This window comes from Salvelinus alpinus, chromosome 7 (genome assembly GCF_045679555.1).
Source record: "Salvelinus alpinus chromosome 7, SLU_Salpinus.1, whole genome shotgun sequence".
Lineage (NCBI taxonomy): Eukaryota > Metazoa > Chordata > Actinopteri > Salmoniformes > Salmonidae > Salvelinus > Salvelinus alpinus.
The window spans coordinates 8,842,104-8,864,150 of NC_092092.1; the positions used below are offsets into that span (position 1 = coordinate 8,842,104).

A 22,047-nucleotide genomic window follows, 5' to 3' on the forward strand; every position below is an offset into this window, starting at 1 on the left:
ATCCATCCATCTATTCACATCTCCTCCCCTGCACATTGACCACCTATCTTTCTTCCTCTCATCCATCCCTCCTTTCAGTCGTCTCCTCTCTGCACTTTTTCCCAATGATGTCATGCTCCCACCCTGCCATCATTCCCCCCCTCCACCTCTCCTCTATCCCTCCTTTTCTCCACCCTTTAATTCCTCTTCCATCTCTCTTTTCTCCTCTACTCTCTGATAGCCCAACCCGTACAGGGCCTTATCTATGCCCTCCAGACCTCCACTGGCATCCCTTGCTTTTGGAAGATAGCAAACAAACGAGGGAGCAGAGAGAGGGATGTGGAGGAGAGGAATAAATAAAGCGGTCGAAGCGGCCCGCCTGGTCCCGTCTCAGAGAGAGAGGGATGAAAGGAGGGAGGGTGGGATTAGTTCTGAGCTAGTGCTAGTGAATAGAGAGGGAATAAGCCTTCAGAGACAGAGAAAGAGAGATACAGGAGGAATGAAGGGAAGAGCTGGAGAGTAGAAGAGGGCAGAGAGAGATACAGGAGGAATGAAGGGAAGAGCCAGAGAGTAGAAGAGGGCAGAGAGAGATACAGGAGGAATGAAGGGAAGAGCCAGAGAGTAGAAGAGGGCAGAGAGAGATACAGGAGGAATGAAGGGAAGAGCCAGAGAGTAGAAGAGGGCAGAGAGAGATACAGAAGGAATGAAGGGAAGAGCCAGAGAGTAGAAGAGGGCAGAGAGAGATACAGAAGGAATGAAGGGAAGAGCCGGAGAGTAGAAGAGGGCAGAGAGAAATACAGGAGGAATGAAGGGATTTTTTTATTTATTTTTATTGAACCTTTATTTAACTAGGCATGTCAGTTAAGAACACATGTATATTTAGCCCGGCGCTAGGCCAACTGTGCGCCGCCCTATGGGACTCCCAATCACGGCCGGTTGGGATTAAGCCTGGTTTCGAACCTGGGATTGTAGTGACGCCTCTTGCACTGAGATGCAGTGCCTTAGACCGCTGCGCCACTCAGGAGCCAGAGAGGAGAAGAGGAGAGGGCAAAGAGGAGAGGTCAGGCATGCCCCTAGAACAGACAACATGTGTGTCTCTCTATCTCTCCTTCTGTTAACCCCTCTCTATCTCTCCTTCTGTTAACCCCTCTCTATCTCTCCTTCTGTTAACCCCTCTCTATCTCTCCTTCTGTTAACCCCTCTCTCTATCTCTCCTTCTGTTAACCCCTCTCTCTATCTCTCCTTCTGTTAACCCCTCTCTCTATCTCTCCTTCTGTTAACCCCTCTCTCTATCTCTCCTTCTGTTAACCCCTCTCTCTATCTCTCCTTCTGTTAACCCCTCTCTCTATCTCTCCTTCTGTTAACCCCTCTCTCTATCTCTCCTTCTGTTAACCCCTCTCTCTATCTCTCCTTCTGTTAACCCCTCTCTCTATCTCTCCTTCTGTTAACCCCTCTCTCTATCTCTCCTTCTGTTAACCCCTCTCTCTATCTCTCCTTCTGTTAACCCCTCTCTCTATCTCTCCTTCTGTTAACCCCTCTCTATCTCTCCTTCTGTTAACCCCTCTCTCTATCTCTCCTTCTGTTAACCCCTCTCTATCTCTCCTTCTGTTAACCCCTCTCTATCTCTCCTTCTGTTAACCCCTCTCTATCTCTCCTTCTGTTAACCCCTCTCTATCTCTCCTTCTGTTAACCCCTCTCTCTATCTCTCCTTCTGTTAACCCCTCTCTCTATCTCTCCTTCTGTTAACCCCTCTCTCTATCTCTCCTTCTGTTAACCCCTCTCTATCTCTCCTTCTGTTAACCCCTCTCTCTATCTCTCTTTCTGTTAACCCCTCTCTATCTCTCCTTCTGTTAACCCCTCTCTATCTCTCCTTCTGTTAACCCCTCTCTCTATCTCTCCTTCTGTTAACCCCTCTCTATCTCTCCTTCTGTTAACCCCTCTCTCTATCTCTCCTTCTGTTAACCCCTCTCTATCTCTCCTTCTGTTAACCCCTCTCTATCTCTCCTTCTGTTAACCCCTCTCTATCTCTCCTTCTGTTAACCCCTCTCTATCTCTCCTTCTGTTAACCCCTCTCTATCTCTCCTTCTGTTAACCCCTCTCTATCTCTCCTTCTGTTAACCCCTCTCTATCTCTCCTTCTGTTAACCCCTCTCTATCTCTCTTTATGTTAACCCCTCTCTATCTCTCCTTCTGTTAACCCCTCTCTATCTCTCCTTCTGTTAACCCCTCTCTCTATCTCTCCTTCTGTTAACCCCTCTCTCTATCTCTCCTTCTGTTAACCCCTCTCTATCTCTCCTTCTGTTAACCCCTCTCTCTATCTCTCCTTCTGTTAACCCCTCTCTATCTCTCCTTCTGTTAACCCCTCTCTCTATATCTCCTTCTGTTAACCCCTCTCTATCTCTCCTTCTGTTAACCCCTCTCTCTATATCTCCTTCTGTTAACCCCTCTCTATCTCTCCTTCTGTTAACCCCTCTCTATCTCTCCTTCTGTTAACCCCTCTCTATCTCTCCTTCTGATAACCCCTCTCTCTATCTCTCCTTCTGTTAACCCCTCTCTATCTCTCCTTCTGTTAACCCCTCTCTCTATCTCTCCTTCTGTTAACCCCTCTCTATCTCTCCTTCTGTTAACCCCTCTCTATCTCTCCTTCTGTTAACCCCTCTCTATCTCTCCTTCTGTTAACCCCTCTCTATCTCTCCTTCTGTTAACCCCTCTCTCTATCTCTCCTTCTGTTAACCCCTCTCTCTATCTCTCCTTCTGTTAACCCCTCTCTATCTCTCCTTCTGTTAACCCCTCTCTCTATCTCTCCTTCTGTTAACCCCTCTCTCTATCTCTCCTTCTGTTAACCCCTCTCTCTATCTCTCCTTCTGTTAACCCCTCTCTCTATCTCTCCTTCTGTTAACCCCTCTCTCTATCTCTCCTTCTGTTAACCCCTCTCTCTATCTCTCCTTCTGTTAACCCCTCTCTCTATCTCTCCTTCTGTTAACCCCTCTCTCTATCTCTCCTTCTGTTAACCCCTCTCTCTATCTCTCCTTCTGTTAACCCCTCTCTCTATCTCTCCTTCTGTTAACCCCTCTCTCTATCTCTCCTTCTGTTAACCCCTCTCTCTATCTCTCCTTCTGTTAACCCCTCTCTCTATCTCTCCTTCTGTTCACCCCTCTCTATCTCTCCTTCTGTTAACCCCTCTCTCTATCTCTCCTTCTGTTAACCCCTCTCTATCTCTCCTTCTGTTAACCCCTCTCTATCTCTCCTTCTGTTAACCCCTCTCTATCTCTCCTTCTGTTAACCCCTCTCTATCTCTCCTTCTGTTAACCCCTCTCTATCTCTCCTTCTGTTAACCCCTCTCTCTATCTCTCCTTCTGTTAACCCCTCTCTCTATCTCTCCTTCTGTTAACCCCTCTCTCTATCTCTCCTTCTGTTAACCCCTCTCTATCTCTCCTTCTGTTAACCCCTCTCTCTATCTCTCTTTCTGTTAACCCCTCTCTATCTCTCCTTCTGTTAACCCCTCTCTATCTCTCCTTCTGTTAACCCCTCTCTATCTCTCCTTCTGTTAACCCCTCTCTCTATCTCTCCTTCTGTTAACCCCTCTCTCTATCTCTCCTTCTGTTAACCCCTCTCTATCTCTCCTTCTGTTAACCCCTCTCTATCTCTCCTTCTGTTAACCCCTCTCTATCTCTCCTTCTGTTAACCCCTCTCTATCTCTCCTTCTGTTAACCCCTCTCTATCTCTCCTTCTGTTAACCCCTCTCTATCTCTCCTTCTGTTAACCCCTCTCTATCTCTCCTTCTGTTAACCCCTCTCTATCTCTCTTTCTGTTAACCCCTCTCTATCTCTCCTTCTGTTAACCCCTCTCTATCTCTCCTTCTGTTAACCCCTCTCTCTATCTCTCCTTCTGTTAACCCCTCTCTCTATCTCTCCTTCTGTTAACCCCTCTCTATCTCTCCTTCTGTTAACCCCTCTCTCTATCTCTCCTTCTGTTAACCCCTCTCTATCTCTCCTTCTGTTAACCCCTCTCTCTATCTCTCCTTCTGTTAACCCCTCTCTATCTCTCCTTCTGTTAACCCCTCTCTCTATATCTCCTTCTGTTAACCCCTCTCTATCTCTCCTTCTGTTAACCCCTCTCTCTATATCTCCTTCTGTTAACCCCTCTCTATCTCTCCTTCTGTTAACCCCTCTCTATCTCTCCTTCTGTTAACCCCTCTCTATCTCTCCTTCTGATAACCCCTCTCTCTATCTCTCCTTCTGTTAACCCCTCTCTATCTCTCCTTCTGTTAACCCCTCTCTCTATCTCTCCTTCTGTTAACCCCTCTCTATCTCTCCTTCTGTTAACCCCTCTCTATCTCTCCTTCTGTTAACCCCTCTCTATCTCTCCTTCTGTTAACCCCTCTCTATCTCTCCTTCTGTTAACCCCTCTCTCTATCTCTCCTTCTGTTAACCCCTCTCTATCTCTCCTTCTGTTAACCCCTCTCTCTATCTCTCCTTCTGTTAACCCCTCTCTATCTCTCCTTCTGTTAACCCCTCTCTATCTCTCCTTCTGTTAACCCCTCTCTATCTCTCCTTCTGTTAACCCCTCTCTATCTCTCCTTCTGTTAACCCCTCTCTCTATCTCTCCTTCTGTTAACCCCTCTCTACCTCTCCTTCTTTTAACCCCTCTCTATTTCTCTTTCTGTTAACCCCTCTCTCTATTTCTCCCTCTCTATTGGACCCTGTATTTGTTATTTATTTATTTCTCTTTATTTCATATTTTTATTTAACCTTTTATTTAACTGGGCAAGCCAGTTAAGATCAAATTCTTATTTTACAATGACGGCCTACAACATCCAAACCCTCCTCTAACCCGGACGACGCTGGGCGCCCTCCCCTAACCCGGACGACGCTGGGCGCCCTCCCCTAACCCGGACGACGCTGGGCGCCCTCCCCGAACCCGGACGACGCTGGGCGCCCTCCCTGAACCCGGACGACGCTGGGCGCCCTCCCCTAACCCGGATGACGCTGGGCGCCCTCCCCTAACCCGGACGATGCTGGGCGCCCTCCCCTAACCCGGACGACGCTGGGCGCCCTCCCTGAACCCGGACGACGCTTGGCGCCCTCCCGTAACCCGGACGACGCTGGGCGCCCTCCCGTAACCCGGCCGATGCTGGGTGCCCGCCCGTAACCCGGACGACGCTGGGCGCCCTCCCCTAACCCGGACGACGCTGGGCGCCCTCCCGTAACCCGGACGACGCTGGGCGCCCTCCCCTAACCCGGACGACGCTGGGCGCCCTCCCGTAACCCGGACGACGCTGGGCGCCCTCCCCTAACCCGGATGACGCTGGGCGCCCTCCCGTAACCCGGACGACGCTGGGCGCCCTCCCCTAACCCGGATGACGCTGGGCGCCCTCCCGTAACCCGGACGACGCTGGGCCAGTTGTCTATGCCAACATTCCCCTCTTTCTGTTCCTACTCTTTCTGCTTCATACACTCTGTCCTCGTGTCGCAAGTCTAATTTCTCTCCCTCTCACCTTTTTCATATCCCTGTATCCCTCTTTCTTTCTCATCCCTCTCTCTCTCAATTCAATTTACTCTCTCTCTATATATATATACTCCCTCTGTCTATCTGACTGGTTTAACATTCCTCCATTCCTCTTTCAGAAGATAAAACACTCACTCCTTTTTCTCATGAATTGAAACGGGTAAAACAAATCACTGCAATCCCACACTCTCACCTTTACGATGTACATTTATAGCATGTCTATCCCACAGGGCTGTCTGTAAGGTTACTAAGAGATCTAGTCTCTGGACACCAGAGGCTGGGCTGTCTGTAAGGTTACTAAGAGATCTGGTCTCTGGACACCAGAGGCTGGGCTGTCTGTAAGGTTACTAAGAGATGCAGTCTCTGGACACCAGAGGCTGGGCTGTCTGTAAGGTTACTAACAGATCTAGTCTCCGGACACCAGAGGCTGGGCTGTCTGTAAGGTTACTAACAGATCTAGTCTCTGGACACCAGAGGCTGGGCTGTCTGTAAGGTTACTAAGAGATCTAGTCTCTGGACCCCAGAGGCTGGGCTGTCTGTAAGGTTACTAACAGATCTAGTCTCTGGACACCAGAGGCTGGGCTGTCTGTAAGGTTACTAACAGATCTAGTGTCTGGACACCAGAGGCTGGGCTGTCTGTAAGGTTACTAAGAGATCTAGTCTCTGGACACCAGAGGCTGGGCTGTCTGTAAGGTTACTAACAGATCTAGTCTCTGGACACCAGAGGCTGGGCTGTCTGTAAGGTCACTAACAGATCTAGTCTCTGGACACCAGTGCGGTAGTGTCTCATGTTCATTTTTTTTCTGGCTCGACACTAATTGTCTGTTATCAAAACTCTTAAGGGCTTTAATTTATCAAACCTCACGTGCAGATGCTTCCTGTTTGGAGTTAGGTCCGTTAGAATAAACAATTAATTCATTATCAATTTGAATGTGAATGAATATCCGTTATTTGTCTAAAACAATAAACATCATGTAATTGATTAAAATGAATCCTGAACACACTTCACGTATGTAACCTAAGATACGTTTTAAGACGATGGTGTGGGCTCTCTCCTCTCTCTCCTCTCTCCTCTCTCCTCTCTCTCCTCTCTCTCCTCTCTCTCTCCTCTCTCTCTCCTCTCTCCTCTCTCTCCTCTCTCCTCTCTCCTCTCTCCTCTCTCCTCTCTTTTCTCTCTTCTCTCTTCTCTCTTCTCTCTTCTCTCTTCTCTTTTCTCTCTTTTCTCCTCTCTCCTCTCTCCTCTCTCCTCTCTCCTCTCTTTTCTCTTTTCTCTTTTCTCTCTTCTCTCTTCTCTCTTCTCTCTTCTCTCTTCTCTCTTCTCTTTTCTCTCTTCTCTCTTCTCTTTTCTCTCTTTTCTCCTCTCTCCTCTCTCCTCTCTCCTCTCTCCTCTCTCCCATACAGTTATGGGAGAGTCTATGCAACAGCGGACCCATATCACCACACGATTGGTCCTGCAGCCACGTACAGTGTGGGCACTATGGTGAGTCCTCTGTCCTCTTCTGTTAACATGACCACTGCTTAGTAAAACATGAAACACACTGCATCCCACAGGGCTCCCTACTCCCTATAGGGACTTGGTCAAAGTGGTCCACTATATAGAGAATAGGGAACCATTTGGGATGCAGTGTAGTAGCCCAAGCCCTACAGAGAGTTTTGAAGATACATTTATCATGCATTGTATTTAAATCATGTAATATGTACTTATTATGTCCGGATGCATATAAATGAAAGTAGAATGGACACATGGGAGGAGAGTTGAAATGCTTTGATTTCATTGAAGCAGCTGACTCTGTCACCGTGTGATTTTCTATGTCATGTTTTCTATGTGAGATTTAACAGCTGTTGCCACTTCAGTAAATTAACCAGAGATGTCGTTGCTTTATTCTCTAAGTCCCTTTTCAATGTCATTGGGCCTGAAGCTCTTAAAGTCCCAATGAGACCGCTACATCCTCCATTATGAGAGGATTCTCCTCAATTTCCACAGGAGGAAATAGTTAATTGGTTAATGTTTGTTTTTAGCTAGCTTTTGCAGCTAACATCAAAGATGAAAAAAAAAAATTACGAGAGCCCCCCCCCACCCCCCCCCCCCAAAAAAAAGACAAAAATGAAGAACTATGTGTTTTCTTTTGTGGGTGTGAGTATGGACTTCCTACAAAGAAAGAAAAACATGAAAACAAAAGACACGAAGAGGAAAAATAGAGACAGACAAATTATCCCCATGTCACCCAGCTCCCCTTAGCTCTGTCTGAGAAGCTGATTTGTGTAGAGTTTTTGCCTTAGACAGATGTGCAGGGTGTTGTGTGCAGACACGCGCGTGATGCCGGAAATCGCACCCCCCCTTCCTTCTCCCGACCGGGCGACCCCCCCCCCCCCCCCCCCCCCATCGTGCAGCTGCTAGCTAAAAGCCTTCATTAATTATACAACCATTTATTCTTCTTCATTTACTTAATTAAAACTGTGTTTCTCTATTGCCTTATTCATTCACTTTTTTCTCCTTCCAAATTGACCTCCCTTTTTCTTAGCTGCACGTACACATTACATTACATTACACATTACATTACACATTACATTACATATTACATGACACATTACATTACATTACATTACACGTTACAGTACATTACATTACACATTACACAGCATTACATTACACCGTGTATTACATTACACATTACATTACACGTTACATTACATTACATTACATTACACATTACACATTACACATTACACATTACACATTACATTACACATTTCACATTAGACATTACATTACACATTACACATTAAATTACATTACACATTAAATGACATTACACATTACATTATATTACACATTACATTATATTACATTACACATTATATTACATTACACATTACACATTACACATTACATTACACATTACACATTACATTATATTACACATTACATTATATTACATTACACATTATATTACATTACACATTACACATTACATTACACATTACACATTACATTATATTACATTACACATTACACATTAAATTACATTACACATTACATTATATTACACATTACATTATATTACACATTACATTATATTACATTACACATTACACATTATTCATTACATTACACATTACACATTACATTATATTACACATTACATTATATTACATTACACATTATATTACATTACACATTACACATTACACATTACACATTACATTATATTACATTACACATTACACATTAAATTACATTACACATTACATTATATTACACATTACATTATATTACACATTACATTATATTACATTACACATTACATTACATTACACATTACACATTACATTATATTACACATTACATTATATTACACATTACATTATATTACATTACACATTACATTATATTACACATTACACATTAAATTACATTACACATTACATTATATTACACGTTACATTATATTACACATTACATTATATTACATTACACATTATATTACATTACACATTATATTACATTACACGTACACTGCACATTTCTACCACCACTCCTAAACACAGTGACCTCAAAACAAAATAAACTTTTATCCATACACCACTACAGTAAAAATGACAGTATGTTTGGAGAAAGATTGAGGGGCTGAATAGGAATAGAAGAGGGTGAGGTAAAGTATCAATCTGGACCAAACACTATGAGCTTGATTCAGCGTTTACCATAAAAATGCAGCCTCCGCAAACGTGGAAACATTGCCCTGAACTTCCGTGATACGGATTGAATCGAGCCCTAGGGAAGAACAAGAAGTAACTAAATACACAAGATGGCAAAATGCCGTCTTGTAGACCCACTGAACAAGCTGAGAGAGAGCGACAGAGAGACAGAGAGACAGAGAGAGAGAGAGAGAGAGAGAGAGAGAGAGAGAGAGAGAGAGAGAGAGAGAGAGAGAGAGAGAGAGAGAGAGAGAGAGAGAGAGAGAGAAATATTTAAATATATATAATGATGTTTGATGTACTAGTTCTGTACTAGGATACTCTTGGATAACATGCTTGGGGCAGAGAGAGGGGTAGGGGGACAGACAGAGGGGTATGGGGCAGGGAGAGTGGTAGGGGGGCAGAGAGAGGGGCAGGTGGGGACAGAGAGATGGGTGGGGAGGGCAGACAGGGGGGGGGGGGGGACAGAAAGAGGGTGGGGGGGCAGAGAGAGGGGTGGAGGGGCAGAAAGATCGGGGGAAGAGAGAGTGGTGCAGGCTCTGTATAAATCGTGATCTGGACATGAAAGAGAATTAACTACTGTATATCTGATTCAATGACCTATTTAGAGTTTGTAGTTTCAATTGAAGACTGGAGTAAAACTTTTGAGAATTTAGTCACTGATTAGTTTGCATCACCCCACTAATCACTTCTCAAATACTTCCATTCCTTTCTCACAAACGTAACAAAACATTCATACTGTACGCATGCACACAAACACAGTCACTTCCAAGTCTCTGGTACCCATCTCCTCTAAATCTCCACCAACACTCCAACCATTGCAACAAAATTAAAAAAAAGGGAAGAAAGTTTTGAGGGAGAAAAAGAAGAAGCCAATATAATATTATCGTGTTCACATGCCAGTCGAAACTAGGAAAATCGTACATTTCCGACTTACTAACAGGTTGTAGTTATACACATGCCACGTTCAACCAGTTAGCAAGTCAGAAATGTCAGAGTTTCCTAATTCCGACTAGCACGTGAAGGCGGCATATAACCCAAGCTTCCTTTACTGAATACTGATTGGAGCTTTTTTCATCTTTGATGTTGCAGGCTAGCCTATACAGAGGAGGCTGCAGTCGCTTCACTCCGTACTAGAGCGAGAGAGAGGGACAAACGCCCCCCCTCATCCCTCCTTCCGCCCCCCAGAAAACAAAAAATAAATACATCAAACTAAACACCTCCTTCCTCTACAACGGAAAACTAAAACTAGAGCAAAACAACTCCAGGTCAACAAAACACACGAGCACCTTGTCAAGACTCTCAAGTTGATGTCTCCTTTTAAGAGTTTTATCTGACTATATGCATTGTCTGTCATCGATGTACTGTACCGATTTTGGAAATGACGATGCTCTTGTAAATTTCCTGTATTGATTTGAACGTATTGCTCTGGGTGGAGGTTGATGCTTTCTAGAATGTGAGAAAGAAAGTGGTGCTGGAGCGAGACAAAGATATAAAAAGAGAGAGAAAGAAAGAAAGAAAGAAAGAAAGAAAGAAAGAAAGAAAGAAAGAAAGAAAGAAAGAAAGAAAGAAAGAAAGAAAGAAAGAAAGAAAGAAAGAGAGAAAGAAAGAAAGAAAGAAAAGTTGGATATGAAGCCAAAATATTGTCATTAATTTAACACATTTAATGATTACAAATTATAATCTCATTAACAATAGTATTGTAAATGGTTGACAATAGGTTGATATTGTCTGTATAACGCCTGTATAATGGGAATCATACCGAGGGAATTTACCAACGGAAAAAAAACGAAATGCTGCTACTCTATATCCTTCTGATGTTATGTTATCAACTTGGGTTCCTGTGGGACGTGTCACTACTATTAACGTTGCAATTAGTCATTTTCCCAATATACATTAAGACCGCTAATGTTCAGCAATTCCCGTTTAAGCAACACATTTCAAACTGGGTTTTATTAAGTAAGTAAATGATACAGCCATTCAATTTGGCACCCTATTCTCTACGCAGTGCACTACTTTTGACCTGAGCCAGTAAGGATCTGGTCAAAAGTAGTGCACTATTTAGGAAATAGGGTGCTATTTGGGACGTAGCCCAAGAGTTTAGTTTGTAGACCTGAGACTTCGTAGGCTAATGACATAAACATAAACACACTCAGCTAAAAGAGGTTGATCTGTGACAAAATGGCTGACAGGAAGTGATGTATCCTAGAATGATGTGTAGTAAGAAGAGAGGGGGGGAGAAGGAGAGCTATGGCTGCCATTGCTGTATGGCATCAGCAGCAGCATGACAGAGCGAGAGCATTGATTGTGGCACTGAGCCAACAGCAGAAGGTATCCCATCTCCACAGAACGGCTTTCTACAAAATAAGCAATAATACTACAACATTACAACAGCTTATATTTCATTGGTCAGTTTTTCTTTTTAGAAAGAGAGGCATTACATACAGTATCTTCAATTCATATTCATTATATTATTTTGCCAAACTATTTCTTTGAACAAGTAACACTATTCAACAAAGAGGATGTTGAAGGTTACTTGTGCTGTTATTAAGAGAAGAGAAAGGCCAGTGTTTTTTACTGCACAGGGAGAAGGGGGGTACCTGGTCAGTTGTACAAGAGGATACCTGGTCAGTTGTACAAGAGGATACCTGGTCAGTTGTACAAGAGGATACCTGGTCAGTTGTACAACTGAAGGCATTCATCCAAGATGTGTCTTCTGCATTTAACCCAACCCCTCTGAATCAGAGAGGTGCAGGAGTCATTTAACCCAACCCCTCTGAATCAGAGAGGTGCAGGAGTCATTTAACCCAACCCCTCTGAATCAGAGAGGTGCAGGAGTCTGAAATCAGAGGGTTGTGTGGGGGCTGCTTTTATTGACATCCACGGTACCAAGAGAGAAGTTGGGGGTTATCTACCTTTTGGTTACTGACCCAACGCTCTTAACCTCTAGGCTACCTGCCGCCCTACAGGCTTGTAAGATATGAAAGAGAGAAGGGCACGTGTTGATTAGGCCAGTGAGTTGTTACCTTACATGGTAGAATGCTGTGTTCCAGTCCCAGACACTGTCCCACCCTGAGACCTGGGGTGTGTCCCAAATGGCAGTAGTGCACCACTCTTGACCAGAGCCTTTTGACCCTATAGCGCCTTTTGACCCTATAGGCTCTGGTCAAAAGTAGTGGACTATAAAGGGAATATGGTGCCGTTGGGGAAACATCCCTCAGGTGCAGAGGTGGGAGGGCAGAGAGAAGCTCTTAGATTTGCGATTGACATTATGTTAGGACTCCCACAGGAGATGTTCAGTGTTACTGAGTCTTAAAGACATCTTTCCATCACTTTAAGAATGTGTTCTTCTCTTTCATTTCTCTGAGATTGACTCTCTCTGTCTGCAAGGGACACTCCCTCAAGGTAACTCCACACACACTTCCCCCCAGGCCCTGCAGTGCTTAAAGAAGTCCAGTCACTGGTGAGAGAGAGAGAGAGAGAGAGAGAGAGAGAGAGAGAGAGAGAGAGAGAGAGAGAGAGAGAGAGAGAGAGAGAGAGAGAGAGAGAGAGAGAGAGAGAGAGAGAGAGAGAGAGAGGTCATTGTGATAATGGAGAGGGAGGTGAACCAATAACCTTGTTGTGAAATAGGATCTCTTCGTCCCACAACCTATTACAAAGCTGGTTATTCCCCTCGTCTAGGACACACACACACACACACCTGCACACTTATACAGACAAACAGACACATTCTCATCCACACACACATGCGCTGTGTAATGGGATGGTAAAGAGGGGAGTGAGTCGTGGTGGGTGTCGACGGAAGAAGACTATGTAGAGGACAGTAACAGATTAGAGACAACAGAGCTCAGTCAATAAGCACTGATCTCATTGGAAGATACACCAGACTGACTACACACACACACACACACCCACACACACGTAGATACACACACACACACACACCTCTTTTGTCCAATGCCATGCCATTCTCTATTGTTCCCAACGAGGAGGAGGCCATTGGATAAACTCTCTCCTCCCTCACCTCTCTCTTCATCCTCTTCCTCTCCTTTTAGGGGTTATCTCATAACCTCCCAAGTCCTTGGGGTTCTGCTAAATGTCAAACTTAAGAACCTCATTCACGGCTCGTACACCACTTCCTCACGCCTAGTGGTTAGAGCGTTGGGCCAGTAACCGAAAGGTTGCTGGGATCTAATCCCCGAGCTGACATGGTAAAAATGTGTCGTTCTGCCCCTGAACAAGGCAGTTAACCAACTGTTCCCCTAAACACGGCAGTTAACCCACTGTTCCCCTGAACAAGGCAGTTAACCCACTGTTCCCATGAACAAGGCAGTTAACCCACTGTTCCCATGAACAAGGCAGTTAACCCACTGTTCCCCTGAACAAGGCAGTTAACCCACTGTTCCCCTGAACAAGGCAGTTAACCCACTGTTCCCCTGAACAAGGAAGTTAACCCACGGTTCCCCTGAACAAGGCAGTTAACCCACTGTTCCCCTGAACAAGGCAGTTAACCCACTGTTCCCATGAACAAGGCAGTTAACCCACTGTTCCCCTGAACAAGGCAGTTAACCCACTGTTCCCCTGAACAAGGCAGTTAACCCACTGTTCCCCTGAACACGGCAGATAACCCATTGTTCCCCGGGCTCCGTAGACGTGGATGTTGATTACGGCAGCCCCCCCACCCCCCGCACCTCTCTGATTCAGAGGGGTTGGGTTAAAAGACACATTTCAGTTGAATGTATTCAGTTGTACAACTGACTAGGTATCCCCCTTTTCCTTTAACTAGGTTGAACTAGTAATGTTTCCTTGTGTGTCATTCTACTCGTTCACTCATAAACATGTGTCTGATTGGCTTTTGTGTCAGTCACCCAATTTATCCTCGATCCTCAATGTTTGTAACGAGAGCCATATATTTAGAAGATATTGAAACAAATGGAAATATATGACATTGACTGTTCCCGTCCTAATGCCTGCTCCATGGCCTAGCTATTGTTTGACTGTTACCGTCCTAATGCTTGCTCCATGGCCTAGCTATTGTTTGACTGTTCCCGTCCTAATGCCTGCTCCATGGCCTAGCTATTGTTCGACTGTTCCCGTCCTAATGCCTGCTCCATGGCCTAGCTATTGTTTGACTGTTCCCGTCCTAATGCCTGCTCCATGGCCTAGCTATTGTTTGACTGTTACCGTCCTAATGCTTGCTCAATAGCCTAGCTATTGTTTGACTGTTCCCGTCCTAATGACTGCTCAATAGCCTTGCTATTGTTTGACTGTTCCCGTCCTAATGCCTGCTCAATAGCCTTGCTATTGTTTGACTGTTCCCGTCCTAATGCCTGCTCAATGGCCTTGCTATTGTTTGACTGTTCCCGTCCTAATTCCTGCTCAACGGCCTTGCTATTGTTTGACTGTTCCCGTCCTAATGCCTGCTCAACGGCCTAGCTATTGTTTGACTGTTACCATCCTAATGCCTGCTCCAAGGCCTAGCTATTGTTTGCCTGCTCCGTGGATTCACAGTCCCGTTGTTACTATACCTTCTGTATTCTTAGTACAACATCTGTGGCTTCTTAAATAACTCAAACGCGCCGGCATTTTTTTCAAACGAGCGTGCTTAATAAAATGTTAAGACTTGTTGTGTAGGGTGCTGTTCATATTGGAAGAGTTCATCTCTACACTGTGACTTGCCAGGTGTTTCATGACGAAACGTCTTTGACCAGCTCGGCTGGTCAAATATATCAGTATTTATATTATACAACATATTCTTATAGTCAAACGTATCCGTCTACATCACTCTCAATAGACCTTTGACCTCACAATGTAAAAACAGCTGTTCTGTGGTAGAAGAATATCAACTCTGCTGCTGCTCTGATTTTTTTTATGTAAATAATTATCTTGTGTTGCATATGTTGACTTTTATTATGAATAATCTTAATATTACTATATATTTCCTTCCTTATATATCTTCCTCTTGGCACTTTACTAAATTCTTCCTGAAATTACTGTTGTTTTCCTTGTTTTTGTATTTTTAAAAGATGTTATTCTTTTCCTAGAGATAATTTACATACAGTACTTGTGTGTTATTATAGAAGTGTTACAGCATTGTATTTATTAGTATATCAAATGGATTATAGTGATATTATCTATAATTATTAGATTCAGAAAATCTAGAAAAAGTTTTCAAAAATGAAACAAAATGTTATTCCTTTCACAAAAGTGTATCATGATCTATATGGGTCAAACAGTGGGTCAAACAGTGGGTCAAACAGTGGGTCAACCAGTGGGTCAAACAGTGGGTCAAACAGTGGGTCAAACAGTGGGTCAAACAGTGGGTCAACCAGTGGGTCAACCAGTGGGTCAAACAGTGGGTCAAACAGTGGGTCAAACAGTGGGTCAACCAGTGGGTCAAACAGTGGGTCAAACAGTGGGTCAAACAGTGGGTCAAACAGTGGGTCAACCAGTGGGTCAAACAGTGGGTCAAACAGTGGGTCAAACAGTGGGTCAACCAGTGGGTCAACCAGTGGGTCAAACAGTGGTGACATTTTAGAACTTTAAAAAAATATTTTAACTTCATTGTTGGTATACTGAAGGGGAGAGACATCCCAAATGGCACCCTATTCCCTATGGGCCCTGGTCTAAAGTAGTGCACCCTATTCCCTGTGGGCCCTGGTCTAAAGTAGTGCACCCTATTCCCTATGGGCCCTGGTCTAAATGTAGTGCACCCTATTCCCTATGGGCCCTGGTCTAAATGTAGGGAAAAGGTGCCGGTGTAGACGCAACGATGGCTTATCTTGTCATTCTATGAGTCTTTGGTCAGATGACCATGTGGGGCGTATTGTTGCTCTATAATATGTATGTGTGTATACAAAGTGTCCAATAACCTAGAGGAGGAGAAGCAGGTCTCTGACAAATTGTTTTATTTTTATGTTGTTTTGCATTTTTGTTGCTTTTTGTTGTTATATTTCTGTTTTGAAGTAGACAAGCCCAATTTTAAACGACTCTAGCTCTGATTCCCTTTACGATGCTCCTAAAACTCAAAGAGCGCTTGGAGCCGAAAGCATTCTGGGTAGTATGACTGCAGAGGCTAGATAGGGAAGGACATTGTTCGATAAAACGCTATTCTTTTCTCCTTTCTTCCCATCACTCTGTCTGCACCTTCATTTCCCCCATCACTCTGTCTGCACCTTCATGTCCCCCATCACTCTGTCTGCACCTTCATGTCCCCCATCACTCTGTCTGCACCTTCATTTCCCCCCATCACTCTGTCTGCCCTTCATGTCCCCCATCACTCTGTCTGCACCTTCATGTCCCCCATCACTCTGTCTGCACCTTCATGTCCCCCATCACTCCATCTGCACCTTCATTTCCCCCATCGCTCTGTCTGCACCTTCATTTCCCCCATCACTCTGTCTGCACCTTCATGTCCCCCATCACTCTGTCTGCACCTTCATTTCCCCCATCACTCTGTCTGCACCTTCATGTCCCCCATCACTCTGTCTGCACCTTCATTTCCCCCATCACTCTGTCTGCACCTTCATGTCCCCCATCACTCTGTCTGCACCTTCATGTCCCCCATCACTCTGTCTGCACCATCATTTCCCCATCACTCTGTCTGCACCTTCATTTCCCCCATCACTCTGTCTGCACCTTCATTTCCCCCATCACTCTGTCTGCCCTTCATTTCCCCCATCACTCCGTCTGCACCTTCATTTCCCCCTTCACTCTGTCTGCCCTTCATTTCCCCCATCACTCTGTCTGCCCTTCATGTCCCCCATCACTCTGTCTGCCCTTCATTTCCCCCATCACTCTGTCTGCACCTTCATGTCCCCCATCACTCCGTCTGCACCTTCATGTCCCCCATCACTCTGTCTGCACCTTCATGTCCCCCATCACTCTGTCTGCCCTTCATGTCCCCCATCACTCTGTCTGCACCTTCATTTCCCCCATAACTCTGTCTGCACCTTCATGTCACCCATCACTCTGTCTGCACCTTCATGTCCCCCATCACTCTGTCTGCACCTTCATGTCACCCATCACTCTGTCTGCACCTTCATTTCCCCCATCACTCTGTCTGCACCTTCATGTCCCCCATCACTCTGTCTGCACCTTCATGTCACCCATCACTCTGTCTGCCCTTCATGTCCCCCATCACTCTGTCTGCCCTTCATGTCACCCATCACTCTGTCTGCACCTTCATTTCCCCCATCACTCTGTCTGCACCTTCATTTCCCCCATCACTCTGTCTGCACCTTCATGTCCCCCATCACTCTGTCTGCACCTTCATGTCACCCATCACTCTGTCTGCACCTTCATTTCCCCCATCACTCTGTCTGCCCTTCATGTCACCCATCACTCTGTCTGTCCTTCATGTCCCCCATCACTCTGTCTGCACCTTCATTTCCCCCATCACTCTGTCTGCCCTTCATGTCCCCCATCACTCTGTCTGCACCTTCATTTCCCCCATCACTCCGTCTGCACCTTCATTTCCCCCTTCACTCTGTCTGCCCTTCATTTCCCCCATCACTCTGTCTGCACCTTCATTTCCCCCTTCACTCTGTCTGCCCTTCATTTCCCCCATCACTCTGTCTGCCCTTCATTTCCCCCATCACTCTGTCTGCACCTTCATTTCCCCCTTCACTCTGTCTGCCCTTCATTTCCCCCATCACTCTGTCTGCCCTTCATTTCCCCCATCACTCCGTCTGCACCTTCATTTCCCCCTTCACTCTGTCTGCCCTTCATGTCCCCCATCACTCTGTCTGCACCTTCATGTCCCCCATCACTCTGTCTGCACCTTCATGTCCCCCATCACTCTGTCTGCACCTTCATGTCCCCCATCACTCTGTCTGCACCTTCATGTCCCCCATCACTCTGTCTGCACCTTCATGTACCCATCACTCTGTCTGCACCTTCATTTCCCCCGTCACTCTGTCTGCACCTTCATGTTCCCATCACTCTGTCTGCACCTTCATTTCCCCCATCACTCTGTCTGTCATGCACCTCTCACCTTCATTCCCCCATCACTCTGTCTGCCCTTCATTTCCCCCATCACTCTGTCTGCACCTTCATTTCCCACATCACTCTGTCTGCACCTTCATTTCCCCCATCACTCTGTCTGCACCTTCATGTCCCCATCACTCTGTCTGCACCTTCATTTCCCCATCACTCTGTCTGCACCTTCATTTCCTCCATCACTCTGTCTGCACCTTCATTTCCCCCATCACTCTGTCTGCCCTTCATTTCCCCCATCACTCTGTCTGCACCTTCATGTCCCCCATCGCTCTGTCTGCACCTTCATTTCCCCCATCACTCTGTCTGCCCTTCATTTCCCCCATCGCTCTGTCTGCACCTTCATTTCCCCCATCACTCTGTCTGCCCTTCATTTCCCCCATCACTCTGTCTGCACCTTCATTTCCCCCATCACTCTGTCTGCCCTTCATTTCCCCCATCACTCTGTCTGCCCTTCATGTCCCCCATCGCTCTGTCTGCACCTTCATTTCGGGTGAAGGGAGAGAAGCCTGTCCTGAAAAGCATGTGTTCTTTAGTTTATGAAAACCAAAACACATTTTGAAAAACTGGTGGAAAATAAAACATTTATTCTCCGAAATACAATTTACATTTTTCACAAATATTCCGTTTTTTTTTTCAAATTACAAACTTTTTAGTACAAAATAACTACAAATAACTACTATTGATAGCTGCCATTAAATTAAAGCGTTTCAGTGTATTTATTTTCAAAGGAATAACTCCTCTCCTCCTAGAGCTGTTGTTCCTAATACCCAGTCAGTGCTGAGTGGAGACATGTTTTATTGAGAGCAGGGCTGAGTCGGTCCACTGGCCAGATTGCTCTAACTGAATATTACTGCCTTACGGCCGATTGACGTGATGAAAGTCCCAGTCTCGCACGGCTGCGTAGGTGGCCATTAAATGATTGCCACTTTAATTGGCTCTGTTAATGCAGTCATTTGTAAGATGGCACCATGGGCCACGGGCCAGCCACAAAATGGCTGCCATCGGCTCTCTCAGCTAGTCTCTTCCCTCTACCCCCACAATCCATCTATTCATACTTTATTGCCATTCCGCTGGACCCAAGTCAATTTCCATAGCCCATACACCACCATCAGCCCACGCTCATGTTTATATAACTCTCGCTGGCTGGGAAGTTTGTCTGCTTTATAAATCATAGTTATCTCTCACATGTAAAGTAACAGACATATTTTCTCAATGGAATATCAGGTGACAGTGTTGTGGTAGAGGTTCTGAAACGAGCCACAATCCTATAGCCAAGTGAGATCCAGTTCACGGCCCACAAATTATTCAGGAACTCGACTATAGGAATCACATTGTCATAACCATTGAAAAAAAAGCCAAACTTGAGGTGCAGTTGTGACATAGGAAGAGAAATCTGTTATTTATGTTGTGCTTTTTGTTGTTGTGTGTGTTGATTAATTCGACATGTTCGTTTTTCATTGTGTGTCGCTAACAGAGAACGGAGTCGTTTAAATGTGTTTTGTGCAACTTTGTTCTGTTGTTTTACATTTCTTAAAAAATATTTTATAAAAACAACAAGCAAAAAAAAATATCCTCAAAATAATGTATTTATGTACACATGTATTGCAAACTCTCTTTTGTATGTGTACTGTACGTCTTCTACCTTGTCAAGTGGTCATCGTCACAATGTATTTACTGTGTTATTCCTGTATGTCTTGTGTGTTGTTACGTTTTCATTTTTCAGATATGCTCAGAAACTTTCCTGTATCAGGCTACACTACTTTATCAATACTTGGTACTGTATGTTACTGTTGCTCTGCCTCTGAACAGGAGAGAAATGTTCTCGTTGATGTAGGCCCCATATCAAGGGAGACACTGATTTTTCAAAGTCAAAATGAAGCAAAAGTATATATCCTATTTAACTGTTGATCCTCAAACTCAATATACTTTGTCTTTAAACAACTCAGGCTTCACGCTTGTCTATTCTTTCAAGGATGCTTATTCAATTACACAAAGAAAGGTAACGCGAGGTGACTCTGCTTTGCTTTTTTAAACATGAAAGATGATCCAGCCCACTCTATCAACTGTACTCACTTCTTTCTCACTCTTCCCTGTCCCTCTCTCTTTCTCTACTGCCGCCCCCTCTCTCTCTCTCTGTCCCCCTCTGCCCCACCCCTCTCTGTCTCTCCCTGTCCCTCTCTCTTTCTCTACTGCCCCCCCCCCCTCTCTCTCTCTCAGTCCCCCTCTGCCCCCCCCTCTCTGTCTCTCTCTGTCCCTCTCTCTTTCTCTACTGCCCCCCCTCTCTCTCTCTGTCCCCCTCTGCCCCCCTCTCTCTCTCTCTGTCCCTCTCTCTTTCTCTACTGCCCCCCCCCCCCTCTCTGTCTCTCTCTGTCCCTCTCTCTTTCTCTACTGCCCCCCCCCCTCTCTGTCTCTCCCTGTCCCTCTCTCTTTCTCTACTGCCCCCCCTCTCTCTGTCTCTCTCTGTCCCTATCTCTTTCTCTACTGCCCCTTCCCCTCTCTCTCTCTGTCCCTCTCTCTTTCTCTACTGCCCCCCCCCCTCTCTGTCTCTCTCTGTCCCTCTCTCTTTCTCTACTGCCCCCCTCTCTGTCTCTCCCTGTCCCTCTCTCTTTCTCTACTGCCCCCCCTCTCTCTGTCTCTCTCTGTCCCTCTCTCTTCCTCTACTGCCCCCCCCTCTCTCTCTCTGTCCCTCTCTCTTTCTCTACTGCCCCCCCTCTCTCTTTCTCTACTGCCCCCCCCCTCTCTGTCTCTCTCTGTCCCTCTCTCTTTCTCTACTGCCCCCCCCTCTCTCTCTCTGTCCCCCCCCCCCCCCTCTCTCTGTGCCTCTCTCTCTGTCTCTCTCTGTCCCCCTCTACTCTCTCCCTCTGTCTTTCTCAATTTCACATCAATTCAAGGGGCTTTATTGGCATGGGAAACGTGTTAACATTGCCAAAGCAAGTGAGGTAGATAATATACAAAAGTGAAATAAACAATCAAAATTACCAGTAAACATTACACATACAGAAGTTTCAAAACAATAAAGACATTACAAATGTCATATTATATATATACTGTATACAGTGTTGTAAGAATGTACAAATGGTTAAAGTACACAAGGGAAAATGAATAAGCATAATTATGGGTTGTATTTACAATGGTGTTTGTTCTTCACTGGTTGCCCTTTTCTTGTGGCAACAGGTCACAAATCTTGCTGCTGTGATGGCACACTGTGGAATTTCACCCAGTAGATATGGGGGTTTATCAAAATTGGGTTTGTTTTCAAATTCTTTGTGGATCTGTGTAATCTGAGGGAAATATGTGTCTCTAATATGGTCATACATTGGGCAGGAGGTTAGGAAGTGCAGCTCAGTTTCCACCACATTTTGCGGACAGTGTGCACATAGCCTGTCTTCTCTTCAGAGTCAGGTCTGCCTAAGGCGGCCTTTCTCAATAGCAAGGCTATGCTCACTGAGTCTGTACATAGTCAAAGCTTTCCTTAAGTTTGGGTCAGTCACAGTGGTCGAGTATTCTGCCACTGTGTACTCTCTGTTTAGGACCAAATAGCATTCCAGTTTGCTCAGTTTTTTGTTAATTCTTTCCAATGTGTCAAGTAATTATATTTTAGTTTTCTCATGATTTGGTTGGGTCTAATTGTGTTGCTGTCCTGGGGCTCTGTGGGGTGTGTTTGTGTTTGTGAACAGAGCCCCAGGACCCGCTTGCTTAGGGGACTCTTCTCCGGGTTCATCTCTCTGTAGGTGATGGCTTTGTTATGGAAGGTTTGGGAATCGCTTCCTTTTAGGTGGTTGTAGAATTTAACGGCTTTTTTCTGGATTTTGAAAATTAGTGGGTATCGGCCTAATTCTGCTCTGCATGCATTATTTGGTGTTTT

At 45.1% G+C, this 22,047-nt stretch overlaps 1 protein-coding gene across 5 annotated transcripts in view; it reads left to right on the forward strand.

The window, feature by feature from the left end:
* The window catches only part of LOC139580384 (RNA binding protein fox-1 homolog 3-like), a 995,419-nt gene that overhangs the window by 964,665 nt on the left and 8,707 nt on the right, over window positions 1-22,047 (forward strand). For 4 of the 5 annotated variants that reach the window (XM_071409008.1, XM_071409009.1, XM_071409012.1 and 1 more), the window contains 2 exons: window positions 6,888-6,966; window positions 10,275-10,723. In XM_071409008.1, coding sequence (XP_071265109.1) covers window positions 6,888-6,966; window positions 10,275-10,319 — 124 coding nt within the window. In that variant the 3' untranslated portion in view covers window positions 10,320-10,723. Of the gene's footprint in view, window positions 1-6,887; window positions 6,967-10,274; window positions 10,724-22,047 lie in introns of those variants that run through there. The other variant, XM_071409011.1, reaches the window with a different exon arrangement.